This window comes from Nuphar pumila, chromosome 2, assembly GCF_984573655.1.
Source record: "Nuphar pumila chromosome 2, dmNupPumi1.hap1.1, whole genome shotgun sequence".
Classification (NCBI taxonomy): Eukaryota; Viridiplantae; Streptophyta; class Magnoliopsida; order Nymphaeales; family Nymphaeaceae; genus Nuphar; species Nuphar pumila.
In genome coordinates, this window is record NC_143250.1 from 98,345,334 (window position 1) to 98,361,223 (window position 15,890).

General features: G+C 37.0%; 1 protein-coding gene across 2 annotated transcripts in view; it reads left to right on the forward strand.

Annotated features, from left to right (window-relative positions):
• Positions 1-786: 786 nt before the first annotated feature.
• LOC149846343 (phospholipid-transporting ATPase 1-like) overlaps positions 787-15,890 on the forward strand; it is a 34,946-nt gene continuing 19,842 nt past the window's right edge. For both annotated transcript variants that reach the window (XR_016430275.1, XM_089996304.1), the window contains exons 1-2: positions 787-1,243; positions 1,343-4,142. Coding sequence is in view for 1 of the 2 variants with exons in the window: in XM_089996304.1 (XP_089852430.1) it covers positions 2,381-4,142 (1,762 nt within the window). In the remaining variant the exon portion in view is untranslated. The remainder of the gene's footprint in view (positions 1,244-1,342; positions 4,143-15,890) is intronic.

Below are 15,890 nucleotides of genomic sequence, written 5' to 3' on the forward strand. Positions count from 1 at the left end.
TAAAGCCATAAAAAAATCTCATTTATGCATCAAAATGGAATTATTCAAAAACACGTTCTTATAAAACCAAACATGTAGATCACATCAGTAGAGTTTGATTCAAGAGAAAATAACAAAAAATCCTTGAAAATAGTAGTTCACACATTAGTTATCATATTCTAGTGACTCTCTCTCTCTCTATATATATATTCAATTTGCATGAAATTTTTTGTTACCGTTTGAGTGGTCTGATTATGGGGTAGGAGTTGTCATGTTGATCATATACCAGAGAATCAAACTCTCAAACTTCTTCAACTTAAAAGCCTTAAGCTTAACCCTGTTTAAAGTCCTTATGGGCAAATGGTTAAAATATTTACTTTTTTGTTTCTTATGAAGATGAATGCAGGAAAAAAAAAATATACAAAAAAAAATCATGTTCCTTAGGATAATGGGTGTAGGGATGGAAATGGATTGGATCCAGTAAGCCATTTTTATGATATTTGGATGCTCAAATCATATTTGGATCCGATCCATTTGCATCCCTAGATGGATGCTAACCTGAAATCCTTGTCCAACAGTTTTCAGTTAACATATGTTCCCATATCAAGAATTTCAGGAAAGCGAAAGCTCATTTTTGGGATTCGATGTAAAAGTTGGCCCTGAATGAAAAATTTTCCCTAATAAAATCCACATCATCACAGGAAGAGAAAGTGTGAAGGGTATTGTGGTCATTTACATTTAATAAGGGTGTTTCCGTAATTTTGGTAGTAATTGAATTGCGGAAAAGGAAAAAATAAAAGGAAAAAAAAGAAAGAAAAGGAGAGAAGACGACGCAGAGCACCGTTCAGCATCAATTACGGAAGCAACAATTGTGCTCTTCCACCCGTCTCCCTCTCTCTCGCTCGCTCGCTAAGATCTCTCTGTCAATTTCCTGAGAGTCTCGAGGCGTATACGACGACCAAAACCCCCGAGCTTTTGATTTCCCGCCATTGTATCGGGGAGGAGGTGATCCGGAAGGGGGAAGAGTTTCCGATTCGATCGCGGAGAGAAGGAAGTGGAGAGGCGAAACGGAAGGGAAGAATTGAGCCGATCGGCTTTCGGTTCGGCGTTTGACGCCGATCGGAGGGTGCAGATCTCTCGGATCGACGGCTCGCTGTTTCCGGAAATCCTTCCTAGGTGCTGCATTTTTGTGGATTCGCCTTTAGATGCCTGATTTTGCCGGGATTTCTACTGATTTTTGGTGAATTGTGGGCTGATTCTCGAGGTTTTACATCTTTCGTTGCGGTTTATTTTCGGATTTTTGCGTGCTTTTAGATTGGTCGTTATTTTCTTGCCTTAACTATATTTTGTGTGATTTTGGCAGATTTTGGTGGATTAGGGATCGGAGGAATTCCGAGAAGAATCTGGATTTAGGTTTTGAGAGACTCAGGTAGATCTATTGTTTTTTTCGCCTTTCTGCTGTCGGATGTGTTTTTCGTTTCTTTGCATTATTGGCGCGCTTCGTTGGAGAAAGCAAGATGAGAAGGTTTTGACGGTCAATTAGGGTTTTGAATCGCGAGCATTGCGTGAACTCGTGATGACATTCTGTACGGAATTCAGTGATACCTGGGCCCGATTTTTTCCCTTCTTCTGTCGTGGTTTTTTTTGTTTACTTGAAGCAATTCTTCTGTAATGGTGTTTAGTCCCACTAAAATTTCGAGTTTTTGAGAAGAAGGGTAGATTGGGTGAATTGCGTGTTGAAAATTGGTGGCTTGTTAGCAAATGTATGTCCGTAGTCATCTCTGGTTGCGGTGTGAAGAATCTTAATCATGTGGGATGGGAACAGAGTGCTGAAAATATTGACAATTTGATAATCCGGTGGAATTTTCATTTGCTCGTCGAAAAGATCGTTCAATAATTCAGTAAGTCCGAGGAAATTGTCTACCTTCTTGTGTTTAATAAAACCTTTTGACACCAGGAGCTTTAGAACTGCAGTTGCCTCTACGCTGAACAGGATTTGATGCGTTGTCTTGAAATTCATGGTGAAGCGTCATGTCAAAGTGGAACCGTGGTTACCCCTTGTTTACATTGTATCTGAAAGAGCAGGATCGTGAATGTCTCACTCTTTAAATAAAGTCATATTGTGTCGCTCCTATATTTCTGTCTTAACTTATTCGATGAGTTGACTGGCACTGAAAATCGATGTTGTTTTGGAGGAACTAAAATGGTTGGCTAGATGGAATGGATTGGTATTTCCTCCAAAAGGAACTTCAAATTCCCTTGGCTGATGCATTTTGGCCGAGGACAGAAGGGGAAGAGGTTTGTTCAGGGCCTCCTATCTTCATGAAATTTAGAGATCCATTAGATGTTCTGTTTCAAATGGTCAGCATTATCCGTTCCTTGCATTCTTTCTTGAAATATTATGACTTCTGACCAGCCATTGTTATTCTCGACGAAAAGTTCTGACACCTCTTCCGATGCACCTGCTCCTCCACTGACACGTGGTTCCTTCAGCTGCCTCTGCCGCACTGCTTCTCATTCATCTTCTCAGTGTGGTTCTTCATATACTGATTTTGAGGACATCTGCAGCCATTTTGCTGATTCAATTGTGTCCACGTCAAGGTTCCATTCAGTAGATTCTCAGTACTTTCAGGGTGCTATTTTTGAGTGCCCTTCGCAAAAGGAGGCTATGGGATCAAACAATTTGTTGGATGTAGTCAACAAAAGTTCCTTCGAGATATCTGGTCCTACACTGTACATATCACATGAGAAGAAAACTTCTATTTCAGGTATTGAGAAGTCAAAGTCTCAGAGAACCCGCCACAAAAGTTTTGAAGCTAATGAGCTTCTATCTTCAGAAGAGAATTGCCGAACAATTTATATCAATGATCCAAGTAGGACAAATGACAAGTATGAATTCACTGGGAATGAGATTCGGACCAGCAAATACACTGTTATCACTTTTCTACCAAAGAACTTGTTTATTCAGTTTCATCGATTGGCGTACCTGTATTTTTTGGCAATTGCCGCTTTGAACCAGCTTCCACCCCTTGCTGTGTTTGGGAGGACTGTGTCTCTCTTTCCCCTTCTCTTTGTTCTATTTGTTACAGCCATCAAAGACGGGTATGAAGATTGGAGAAGGCACCGTTCAGACAGAAAAGAGAATAACAGAGAGGCTGAAGTACTTCAGGGTGGTTCTTTCCATTTAAAGAAATGGAAAAAGATACAGGCTGGTGAGGTCTTGAGGATCCATGAGGATGAGACTATACCGTGTGACATGGTTCTTTTGAGAACAAGTGATCCAAGTGGCATCGCCTATCTTCAGACAATGAACCTTGATGGGGAGTCAAACCTAAAGACCAGATATGCTCGGCATGAAACTACAAAGATGGATTTTGAATCAGACACAGTATTTGGACTAATTAAATGTGAACAACCAAATAGAAATATTTATGAATTCACAGCTGCTATGGAACTTGGAGGACACAAAATTTCGCTTGGACAATCAAACATAGTTCTTCGAGGCTGCCAGCTCAAGAACACTGAATGGGTCATCGGTGTAGTTGTGTATGCTGGTCAAGAAACCAAAGCAATGTTGAACAGTGCAATTTCTCCCTCAAAAAGAAGCAAATTGGAAGGTTACATGAACAGGGAGACATTATGGTTGTCAGTGTTCCTTTTCATCATGTGTGCTGTAGTGGCTATTGGAATGGGTCTTTGGTTGAGAAGACACGAGAATCAGCTGGATACAATGCCTTATTACAGGAAAAGATACTTCACAAACGGGTTTAATAATGGAAAAAGTTACAACTACTATGGCCTAGCATTGGAGATATTCTTTTCTTTTCTGAGTTCTGTCATTGTCTTCCAGATTATGATACCGATATCTCTTTATATATCTATGGAGATGGTACGGCTTGGACAGTCGTATTTTATGATTGAAGACACCCGGATGTATGACAGTAATTCAGATTCTAGGTTCCAGTGCAGATCGTTGAATATTAATGATGATTTGGGTCAAGTGCGTATTATTTTCTCTGACAAGACAGGAACTTTGACCGAGAACAAGATGGAGTTCTGCAAAGCTAGCATATATGGGAAGAACTATGGCAATGCCACTTATGTGATGGATCACTCAATTCAAGGTGCTTCTGAAGTTCATTCGGACAAGATAGCCATTGCAGGTATTTTTGACAACCTTAAGACATAAGAATTACTTGCTTTATGCTGCAATTTGAAACAAACATGGGTTGCTCTTTTGATATAGTCTTATGTTTTATTGTTCATATCGTTCTTTGTTCAGTAACTTCAATTCTGATTCATTTTCTCCCTCTTGTTTAGTATGGAGTTGTTAGTAGCCAGTTGTGTTAGAAGGCTGTTGATTGGACTGAACCTCCATGCATAAAGTCATTCCTGAGTAGGAGAAATGCCTATCTCCTTCCGACTAGGGATGACTTATGGTGCCATGTGTCCAAGTTGACTCGCATTGTTGTACATATCTAGGAAGCTGCTAGTTTTTTAATGAACAATATAGGTAAGTGGAACTGCTGATTGGGGAACTGTAATAAACAGCTTCTGAAGGAACCTTAAGACAAAGTTTAAGTGCCTTTCTGCTGCTCATGGAAATATGTAGTGTATCACAGAGATCAAAATGGTTATCAATCTTGCTACATTGGGTACTTGTTCATGCTATAGCAGCTCCATGGCATGTTGTGCCCTGTTGTTTCACAAGAGGGCAGTTTGTAAACAAGGTAGTTTCTTGCTGTGAGCTAAAATCTTTCTCCTCAGGCCTCAGTGATTAATTATGGTGGGTTGCATATTGCTGCATTACTTTTTGAAGTATGTGAGTTTGAACCATTTCAGACTATAGATGTCTAGTCAGGTGTTTCTCAGTCCTATATATTTATGTTAGGACATTTTTGTCGTTTCTTTATAAGATGACATTAGGTATTGCATGCATTCGTATATTATTGAATCTTGTTGAATAGAACAGTGTTTTGATTGCAGCTAGGGTATAGTCAGGTGTTTTTAAGTCCTATATATTTATATTAGGATATTTTTGTCATTTCTTTATAAGATGACATTAGGTATTGCATGCATTCGTATATTATTGAATCTTGTTGAATAGAACAGTGTTTTGATTGCAGCTAGGGTATAGTCAGGTGTTTTTAAGTCCTATATATTTATATTAGGATATTTTTGTCATTTCTTTATAAGATGACATTAGGTATTGCATGCATTCGTATATTATTGAATCTTGTTGAATAGAACAGTGTTTTGATTGAAGCTAGGGTATGGTCAGGTGTTTTTAAGTCCTATATATTTCTATTAGGATATTTTGGCCATTTTATTGTCTTTCTTTGTAAGATGACATTAGGTATTGCATGCATTTGTATAGTATTGAACCTTGTTCAATAGAACACTGTTTTGAATGCCACTTTCTCCTTCATTACAACTAGGGTATGCTCTTGATAGGTCACACGGGTCATCAAGGCCCAAATAACCGGCATGATAAGGTAGAACTATTTTAACCAAAATGGATTTCACTATGCTTGGAATGCTGGGTTATGGGTCACCTTTGCTGGTTTATCCTTCTATGATGCTAATTTGCAATCCATTTGTTCAACTTGCCATGTCCAATTAATTTGCTTTGCCACTTCATGGTATGATGGATAACCTGATGAGATCTTCTGTCTTGTAGCCATATTTTGTTAGGCAAGCAGGATGCACAAATGTCTCACAGCTGACAAATGGTTAGTGAGGTTCAAGCTTTAAACCTGTTGCTGATCAATATCAGTGATGATCTTTATACATAAACCCAATGATAGTATATCATTAACAGATTGTATCCCAGTAAGGTGCTTTGTACTTGGAACAGAATCGCCAAATGTAATTTTCAACAAAACAAAAATGCTAATTACAACTGGTAAAATGTAGATGACACTTTCAAGATCCATTATGACATCTATCATCTACATTTATCCCCAAATATCATTCTCCCTAAAATTACGAGGCTGCAATCAAATCAACCTTTAGTGTAAATGGTAGTCAGTTCTTCATTTTTTGTGCGTTACATGTGTGTAAGTTCTTTTTCACCAACTAGTAGCTGGATTTGGTGGAAGATCACTTGAAGCATGGCCACCCAGCGATGTTATTCTCAAAACTTGGATTGGGCATAGGGAAAAGAGGTAAAATTTGTTGATGATAGATCAAAGCTGCAGTGTCTGATTTGCATATAAACAAATTCTAGATACTTTAATTAAAAATATCTCCCTTTACATGTTGGAAGGACAACTTAAATTTAGAACATGCGCTTATGTGTCTTGTGTATCAAAGACATCACATACATTACATATGTAATGAAATGAGGATCTTCCACAAAAGCACAAATGCTTGTAATAGGTGTCTATTGAAGACACTACAATCATAACCCACAAAAGGGCATAAATGAAAGAACACAAAAGATAAAAATAATAAACTTTATTTCATTTATATGAAATGCATAAAAACATTGTTACAATGGAGAGGGAGATCACCCCTTATTTATACACAAATGAGATGGAGAAAGAGGAGCTTCTAAGAAGCTCCATAAGGTCGTTGGAGCTAGTCCAACGACTCTAATTGTAGCCGTTGGACTAGCTCCAATAACTATATTGAGTAGTCAAGATCTAGTTGGATCTTGACTAGTTAAAAGTCTAGTTCAATGTGATCTAGACAAAAAAGTAAAAATATAAGAAAAATAAATAAAAATAAAAATAAAAATATAATAAATAAATATATTATATTATATTATATTATATTATATTATTTTATATTATATTATATTATATATATAGTTACACATTTTAACACTCTTCCTCAAATTTATGGTACAATGAGCGAAAGTTTGTTTAAGAGGAAATGATATATAGGAGCAGCGAGAGGTTTGGTGAAGAAGCCTGCTAATTGGTATTTTGATGTGACATATGGCAGATCAATGGTTTCGTGTAGATACTCTTCTTTGACATAGTGATAATCTATTTCAATATGTTTGGTGCATTTATGAAATGTTCGGTTGCTGGCAATATAGATTTCACTCTTGTTGTCATAGCACATGCTTGAAGCTTGTGTCATTTCAACTCCTATGTCAGCGAGCAGTCTTCTAAGCCAAACTACCTCCATTGTTGTGGTGGTCATGACTCGATATTCAGCTTCAGTGGATGAAAAAACGACCTTCTGCTGTTTTTTGTATTGCCACAAAATCAATGACTACCTAAGAAAACACAGAAACAAGTGGTTGAGTGCCTATTATTGGGATCACCTCTCCAGTCAGCATCAGTGTAAGCAATTAAATTTAATGAGGATGAAGCAAACAAGAAGAGGCCTTGTGACAGTGAAGACTTGATGTATCTAACAATTCACAAAACTGCTCCCATGTGAACAGAAGTGAGAGCATGCTGAAACTGACCAGCTGTGTGTACGGCGTGTGCTATATCAGGTATAGTAATGAAGAGATAGGAAAGAGCTTCAATGAGTTGTCTATAAGGAGTAGGATCATCAAAAGGTTCTCTGTCATCGATTCACATTTTGATGTTGACAACTTCTGAAGTATCCACTCTCTTATCATCTGTAATTTCAGATCTGGAAACAATATCAAAAGTAAACTTAGATTGAGATAATAAATATCCTCGAGGATAATAAGCAACTTCAATTCCTAAAAAATATCTCAATAAACCTAAATCAGTCATTTTAAAATGATTTTTAAAAAGTTTTTTAATATTTTCAACTCCCTGTTTGTTGCCTCCGGTGATGATCATGTCATTCATATAAAGGAGAATAAGAATAATTCTTGCATCATAAATCTTAATAAACAAAGCAGTGTCAGTTAAACAAGTTTTAAATCCAATATCAAGCATAACATGACTAAACCTATCATACCAGGCTTTTGGTGTCTGTTTAAGACCATAAAAAGTTTTTTCTAAACGAAGAGCTTTACCCTTATGAATACTAATACCATGATGTGCTTCCATATAAACTTTTTCAACTAAGTGTCCATTGAAAAAAACAATTTTGACATCCATTTGAAATATGAGCCATTTTCTAACAAAGGCTAAGGCTATCAGTGTCCTGACTGTGGTCATTTGGGCAATGGGAGCAAAAGTTTCTTCATAATTAATGCCATACTGCTAGGAATGCCCCTTAGCCACTAATCTGACTTTATATCTTTCAAGAGTTCTGTCATTATTGGTTTTGACTTTATAAACCCACCTACAACCTATAGGTTTCTTTTCTTGTGGAATATCTTGAATGGTCCGAGTGTTCACCCTTTCTAATGCTTCTAATTCTACCTTCATGACTTTTACCCACTATGGATGATTTTTGGCTTGAGTATAGGATGTAGGTTCTATATACGAGTGTATTAATGTAATAAATGCTTTATATGTGGGTGAAAAAGATTTGTAGGACACAAGTTTTTTGGGAGTTTTAGAGACTCGGGATGACCTTCTAGTTTGTGCTTCAGAATATTTTTCCAATGCACATGGAAGATTGGATTCTCTACATTTAGAGTATTGTAAACTGGTGTCCCTATGGGTTTGCTCTTCATTAGTAACATTATGTTTAGAATCAACAATACCTTAATCATCATCTAGGTCGTATTCATGGTCATATTCATCTGATTTTGAAGTCAAATCTATTAAAAAGTAATATTCAATTACTGCCTTGGTCTTTAAAAAAAACCTTTTTTTAAAAGAAGGATACATTTCTTGATACATGCATTTTTTTATTTTTAAAATCATAACATCTATAGCCTTTTTTATTATCTGCATAACCTAAGAAGGCACAAGGAATGTCCAGAGGGGAGAGTTTATCATTTTTGTTAGTGAAAACAAACATTTGCATCTTAAAACTTTCAATCTGGAGTAATAAGGAGATAATTTGACAAGTTTTTCAATTGGAGTTATATTTTTCAAAGAATAAGATGGCATTCGGTTAATGAAATAGGTAGCAGTTAGGGCTGCTTCTGCCCAAAATTCTTTTGAAATTTGATTTGCTATCAATAAAGTCCTAGCGGTTTCCATAATGTGTCGATGTTTTCGTTCAGCCAAACCATTTTGTTGAGGTGTGTGTGGACAAGATTTTTGATGTGTAATGTCGTGAAAATTGAGATAGTCTTTAAATTCTTTTGACAAAAATTTGCCCCTTGAATCAGTGCGAAAATGAAAATATCATTTTAAAATTTATTTTTAGCTATTTTGTGAAATGTTCGAAAATAAGAAAAAACTTCTGATTTATGTTTAAGGAAGTATATCCAAGTATGTTTAGAGAAGTCATAAAAAAAATTACATAATATGCATATCTGCCTTTTGAAATGACAGGTGCGGGACCCCAAACATCCGAATGTATTAACTCATGTTGACTAGATGAAACAAAAGATCTATCATGAAATGTAAATCTTTTCATTTTTTCAAGAATACAATCTTTATAAGCAAAGCTTTGAGAATTGCAAAATTTTCTAAAACTTGGAAAGTGTTGGATTTTGGATATGTGGGGATGGTAAAGTCTTTTGTGTCATAGATCCAAATCCAATTTCTTAACATTATAACAAAAGGCATTATTGGGTAATTTAAAAAAATCCATATAGTAGAGTTCTCCTTCTCTATGACCTTCCTCAATCAGCTTCCCTAACTAACGATCCTGTATCCGACAACCATGAGAAGAGAAGAAGATGTTACACTCTTAATCAGATATTTGAGAAACAGATAAAATGTTTAAATTTAGTTTGAGAATATATCTAACTTCTGGAATAATTTTTTTTTTGGATTTTTGAAGGTTTTCAAAATTTTCTATCTCTTTTATTTCAAGAGATGTACCATCAGCTGTGAAAACTTTTGACACACTTGAGTTATTGTCAAGACATTTAGATGGAAAGGCTCAGAGAATACACAGAAACGAGAAAGAGAGAAAGTAAGAACTTAGAAACATAATTAGGTCTAATCTCCTTAAATTTAAATAGAGATTAGCCAAGAGAGCAAAATTACATTAGAGTCCCTCATTATGTATAAAATACCAAAAGCAACCTTAAGACTAAATAAACTTTACTTTAAAGTGGTCAACTTATCTTAACACTCCCCCCTCAAGCTGGAGCATAGATATCAATCATGCTCAGCTTGCCACAACATTTTGAGAAACTGGGCCGGGCAAGAGGCTTTGTAAAAATATCTGCAACTTGATCCTCAGATATTACATGCTTGGTAGAGATATGTCCAGCTTGAACCATATCTCTTATATAGTGACAATCAACTTCAATATGTTTTGTCCTCTCATGAAATACAGGATTATTGGCTATATATGTAGCTGCCTTGTTATCACACATCATCACCATAGGTGATGAAACCTTCACTTGAAGATTGATAATACAGTTCGAACCCACATTAATTCAGCTGCCGTTTGGGCTATAGTCCTATATTCTGATTCGGCACTCGGCCTAGCAACCACAGTTTGCTTCTTGCTTCTCCAAGAGATTAGGTTACCTCCCACAAATACACAGAATCCTGTGGTAGATTTCCTATCCTCTACAGACCCAACATAATCGGCATCAGAGTAAGCAACTACTTTCAGGGTACCCCCTTTCTTGAATAATAACCCTTTTTCAGGAGAAGATTTTAAGTACCTGAGTATCATCATTGTAGCATTCCAGTGTACCTCAGTCAGTTTGTCCATGAATTGGCTAACCTTGCTTACAGCCAGAGCAATATCAGGTCTAGTCACTGTCACATATAATAACTTCCCTACCAATGAGTGATAGCTCCTGCTATCAACAGGTTTTGACCCCTCATCCAACAAATGAATTTTGTGATCCATGGGAATATTTGCTGGTTTAGCGCCCAACATTCTTGTCTCTTTTAATAAATCAAGAACATACTTCCGTTGAGACAGAACTACACCCTCACTGCTCCTCGCCACTTCAATGCCCAGAAAGTATCTAAGGGAACCAAGGTCTTTTGTAACAAAATATTTTTGAAGATGAACCTTCGTAGCTGCAATATCTTTCATGTTATCTCCTGTAAGGATGATATCATCCACATATACTACCATAACAACTATGCCTGAGCTAGTTTTCTTAATAAATAATGTGTGATCTGACGTTGATCTATTAAAACCAAACTTTGACATCACCTCAAACAACTTTTGAAACCATGTACGAGGACTTTGCTTTAGACCATATATCGCCTTTCTTAATCTGCACACCTTCTGACACTCCCCCTCAACCACAAACTCAGGAGGTTGTTGCATGTAGATTGTCTCAGATAGATCCCCGTATAGGAATGCATTTTTCATATCTAGTTGACACAAACTCCATCCACGATGAACAACTACGGAGAGAACAAGACGAATGGTGCCCATACGTGCTACAGGAGAAAATGTCTCAAAGAAATCAACACCATATGTCTGAGTATAACCTTTTGCTACTAACCGGGCCTTGTATATTTCAATTGAACCATCTGAGTTGTATTTAATGGTGTATACCCATTTGCATCCAACAATGTCCGCATCCAATGGAGAATCAACAAGATCCCATGTTTGTTGAGACGGTAAAGCATCCATTTCATCTTGCATAGCTTGCTTCCACCGACTATCGAGTACTGCTTTTTGACAATTCATAGGAATAGTTTCAGCAGATAAAGCTGAAATAAAAGCTTTCATCTAATTACCAATTTTGGCATGTGACACAAACTGAGACATAGGATATAAGGTACATTGTCGTGTCCCCTTTCGCAGAGCAATTGGCCTGTTATCATCAACAAAAATATCATTGTTATCAGGAGTACTTACCTCAGGAGAAGAAGAAGATAGAGGCACTGGAGGGGTTGGAGCTCTACGCACATACACCAATGGAGGATTGTAAAATCGTGAGGAAGATGGAGTTGAATTCGGTGATAGGGGCACTGATTCCAAAGGAAAAGAAGGAATAGGAAGATGAAAGGAGTCATCTTGATCAACTTGCTTTCTATCACCAGTACTGGAATAATATGAAATAGACTCCAAGAAAGATACATCCGCACTGACATACTCCCGACGAGAAATCAGATCATAAAATTGATACCCCTTTTGATTTTTGGGATAGACTATAAACATACACTTAGTGGCTAATTTATCACAGTCAGGTTCGAGTCTGTGCACAAAACAAACACACCCAAATACCTTGGGAGAAAGAGAGAAGAGAGGTACATTAGGATACATAATTCGCAAGGGAATTTGGTCGTCCACGGATGATGAAGGCATGCGGTTGATCAAAAAACAAGTTGTGGTAACCGCTTCACCCCAATATGAAGCAGGAACATTGGATTGAATCATAAGGGTGCGGGCTACATCAAGGAGATGCCTGTGTTTTCGCTCAGCCACCCCATTTTGTTGGGAAGTATAGGCACACGTGGTTTGAGGTTGCATACCATGGTCCCGATAAAATTGCAACAATGCTTTTGTTTTAAACTCAAGGGCATTATCAGTGCGGATAATCTTGACAACAAATTCAAACTGGGTTTTTATTTCAATAACCAATGAGTTAAGAATACTAGGAACTTCATATCTTTCTTTTATTAAGAACACCCAAGACAACTTCGAAAAATCATCAACAATAACAAGATAATAACGACATTGAGTCCTGGTAGAAATCTTACTAGGACCCCATACATCCGCATGAAGAAGTTCAAAGACTATGACTGAACTGACTTTGACTAGAAGGAAACAAACTCCTATGATGCTTGCCCAACTAACATGCTTCACACTGGAATGATGTAGTAGATGAAATTTGAGGGATGACACGACGAAGCTTTGACAAAGACGGATGTCCGAGACGACGATGCCACTGAACAGGACTCGAGAAATCATCGACTGCTGCATAAATGTTACCCACAGGGTGATGTAGATAGTAGATTCTATTTTCTTCATAGCCTCCACCAATCTTCTTCCCCGTCAGCAAATCTTGAAAATGACAACACACAGGATCAAATATCACTCTACAATTTAACTCTTTTATAAGACAACTAACAAAGAGTAAACTTTGAGGAAATGAAAGAGCATGAAAGACATTGTTCAACTATAAGGAAGAAGATATAGAAACATTTCCCAGTCCAATAACAGGGGAGGAACTCCCATCAGCTAATGAGACACCCCGATGTGTATTAATAGCCTTTGGATTTGTAAAATTTTGAGAATTTCCGCATAGATGTCTAGATGCATCAAAGTCAATAATCCACTTACTATCATGGGGAGAAAGATGGTCTCCAGTTGAGTAGGCCACACCAGCTACAGGAGAAGAAGAACTCGAAGGACGATGAGCAACCAATTCATCATATTCTGCAAGACTAAGAGTGATACAATCACTGGGGAAAGTGGTGTCATTTGCTACCTCTAGTTTAGTAGCATTGGCTTTTGGAACATTAGGCTTCAATGGAAAAGAAACAGGCCTTCCATGTTTATCCCAGCAACGATCTTCTAAATGTCCTGATTTTCCACAAAAGGTACATTGGAGTTTACCTCTACCTCCCATACCTCTTCCACGATCTCTTCCTCTAACATTCATAGTATTTCTAGATGAAACAACTAAAGCAGATGACTGAGATGCAGGTTGAGATTATGGAAGAGAGATGACAAGTCTACTCAACCGATTGTATGCATCAACAAGAGTAGGAACATCAGACCCGGTTAACATTTGGACTTTAGCAACTGAGAACTCTGAAGATAGTCCTGTGAGGAACCGAGCAACCATAGTTTGTTCTTGATGATCCTTTTGTTTTGAACAACACAGTGGTCTATGAGCATTAAGTCTTTCAAAAGCAGCTTTGACGGAGGCATAATACTGGGCTAATGTTTGATCACCTTGCTGCAAATTATATATTTGTTGTTCAACTTGGAGAATACGACTCACATTAGTCTCTTGAGAGTACGTATCTCGAAGATTGTCCCACATCTGTTTAGCCGTATTGTAGTAAATTAGGCCATCTGCAATATGAGGTTCAATGTTGTTCATGATCCATGACATAACAATGTCATTATGACATAACAATGTCATTATCATCTTCCCAAGTAATGTATTTTCCTGTCTTATCATTTGGTTTAGATTCCAACAGTATGTGTTTTCTACGATGTCGAGACACCAACATCATAAAAGTTCTGGACTACTGTGCATAATTAGTTTCATTTAATTTCACAGAAGACCCATAGGAGAAAGGATTTGCAAAGGCTTTATATTCCCCAATAGCCTCATTCTTGAAATCAGATTTCGAGACGTCACCCATACTGAATAACACTTCCTACACTTGTTAAAACTGATAGAGATCAGCTCCACACTATGCAAATCCACTACTATGATAAGTCTTCACCACGACATAAGATCTGCAATCAGATCTGAACCAACCAGAACAGTTGGTAAAAAAAATCATGACTATTGAATATAACCTGTTCTTCACAACGACCAGATATGAGTGAACCAAAACAGGAGTATGCAGTTCCACGACTGAACAGGATATCCAATCTTCACCACACTCAAATGAGTCAGATTTGTAATCAGATCTTAAAAAAAATCCACGACAATTTAATATGAATATTCTTCATGACAACCAGATTTGAACGAACCAAACCAAAAATATGCATGTCCACGACTGAAAACTATATTTAATCTCCGCTACATTTAGATTTATGATCAGATCTAAAATACCCAGAGCATACGGTCAAAGAAAATCCATGACAACCAAAAATATGCATGTCCACGACTGAAAACTATATTTAATCTCCACTACATTCAGATTTATGATCAGATCTGAAATACCCAGAGCATACGGTCAAAGAAAATTCACGACAATGGCCTGCATTTAATCTATACCAAATTTTTTTTTACCGTCACCCACTTCACGACTTCAGCACACGACCCATACTTGTATCCACTCAGTTTGGTCGACAGAGACCCATAGATCCACGCGACTTTTAGATCTGATTACAGATCTGAGTCATGACTTTTGTCAAACCTCAGATTTGTTATCAGATCTGTACGACTTGAGAAAAAAAATGACACACCTTTTTTATCTGATCCTCTTCCCGTGAACTTTTTTTTTTTCTGATCCTCTTCACGCGATCTAATACTCTTCACTCGAACTTTGACGCAGAACTTGAGATCGCCCTCCCCAGATCGACGACTCTGATACCATGTAGATGGTAAGGCTCAGAGAATACACAGAAACGAGAAAGAGAGAAAGTAAGAACTTAGAAACATAATTAGGTCTAATCTCCTTAAGTTTAAATAGAGATTAGCCAAGGGAGAAAAATTACATTAGAGTCCCTCATTATGTATAAAATACCAAAAACAACCTTAAGACTAAATAAACTTTACTTTAAAGTGGTCGACTTATCTTAACACTATTGATATTTGGGGTCATATAAAAAGAAGCACCAGAGTCAAGGTGACAAATGACTTTTTTTTGTCATAATCACTGTTTTGTCTACCAAAGTGAGGCGGCCTATAAGTCCGCATATAATTTTTCGGTCTAGATACAGCTAGAACAAAATCTTCTTCATTTTTTAGAGTATTCTTCTTGAGTCTATTTTCCTCCATAGTTAGTTCCTCAATAGTGTCAACGATAGAGATAACTTTTCCTCTATGTAAAAGAACTGATTTAGTTGTTTCAAATTTTGGCTTTAAACTATTTATAAATTGGTAAAAGTGTTTCATATCGAGTTGTTTTTGGCGAAACTCAATATCTTCGGGACAATGCCATTTTGGCTCAAGAAGAGTCAACTCTTCCCAAAGTTCGGACAACTCATTATAATATTCTCTAATACTTTTATCTTTTTGAGTCAAAGTTCGATCTTTGTTTTGCAAATTGCACACATATGCAATGTCCTTAAAGGAATACATATTTCTAAGATATTCCTAAGATTTATTGGCATGCTCAAAT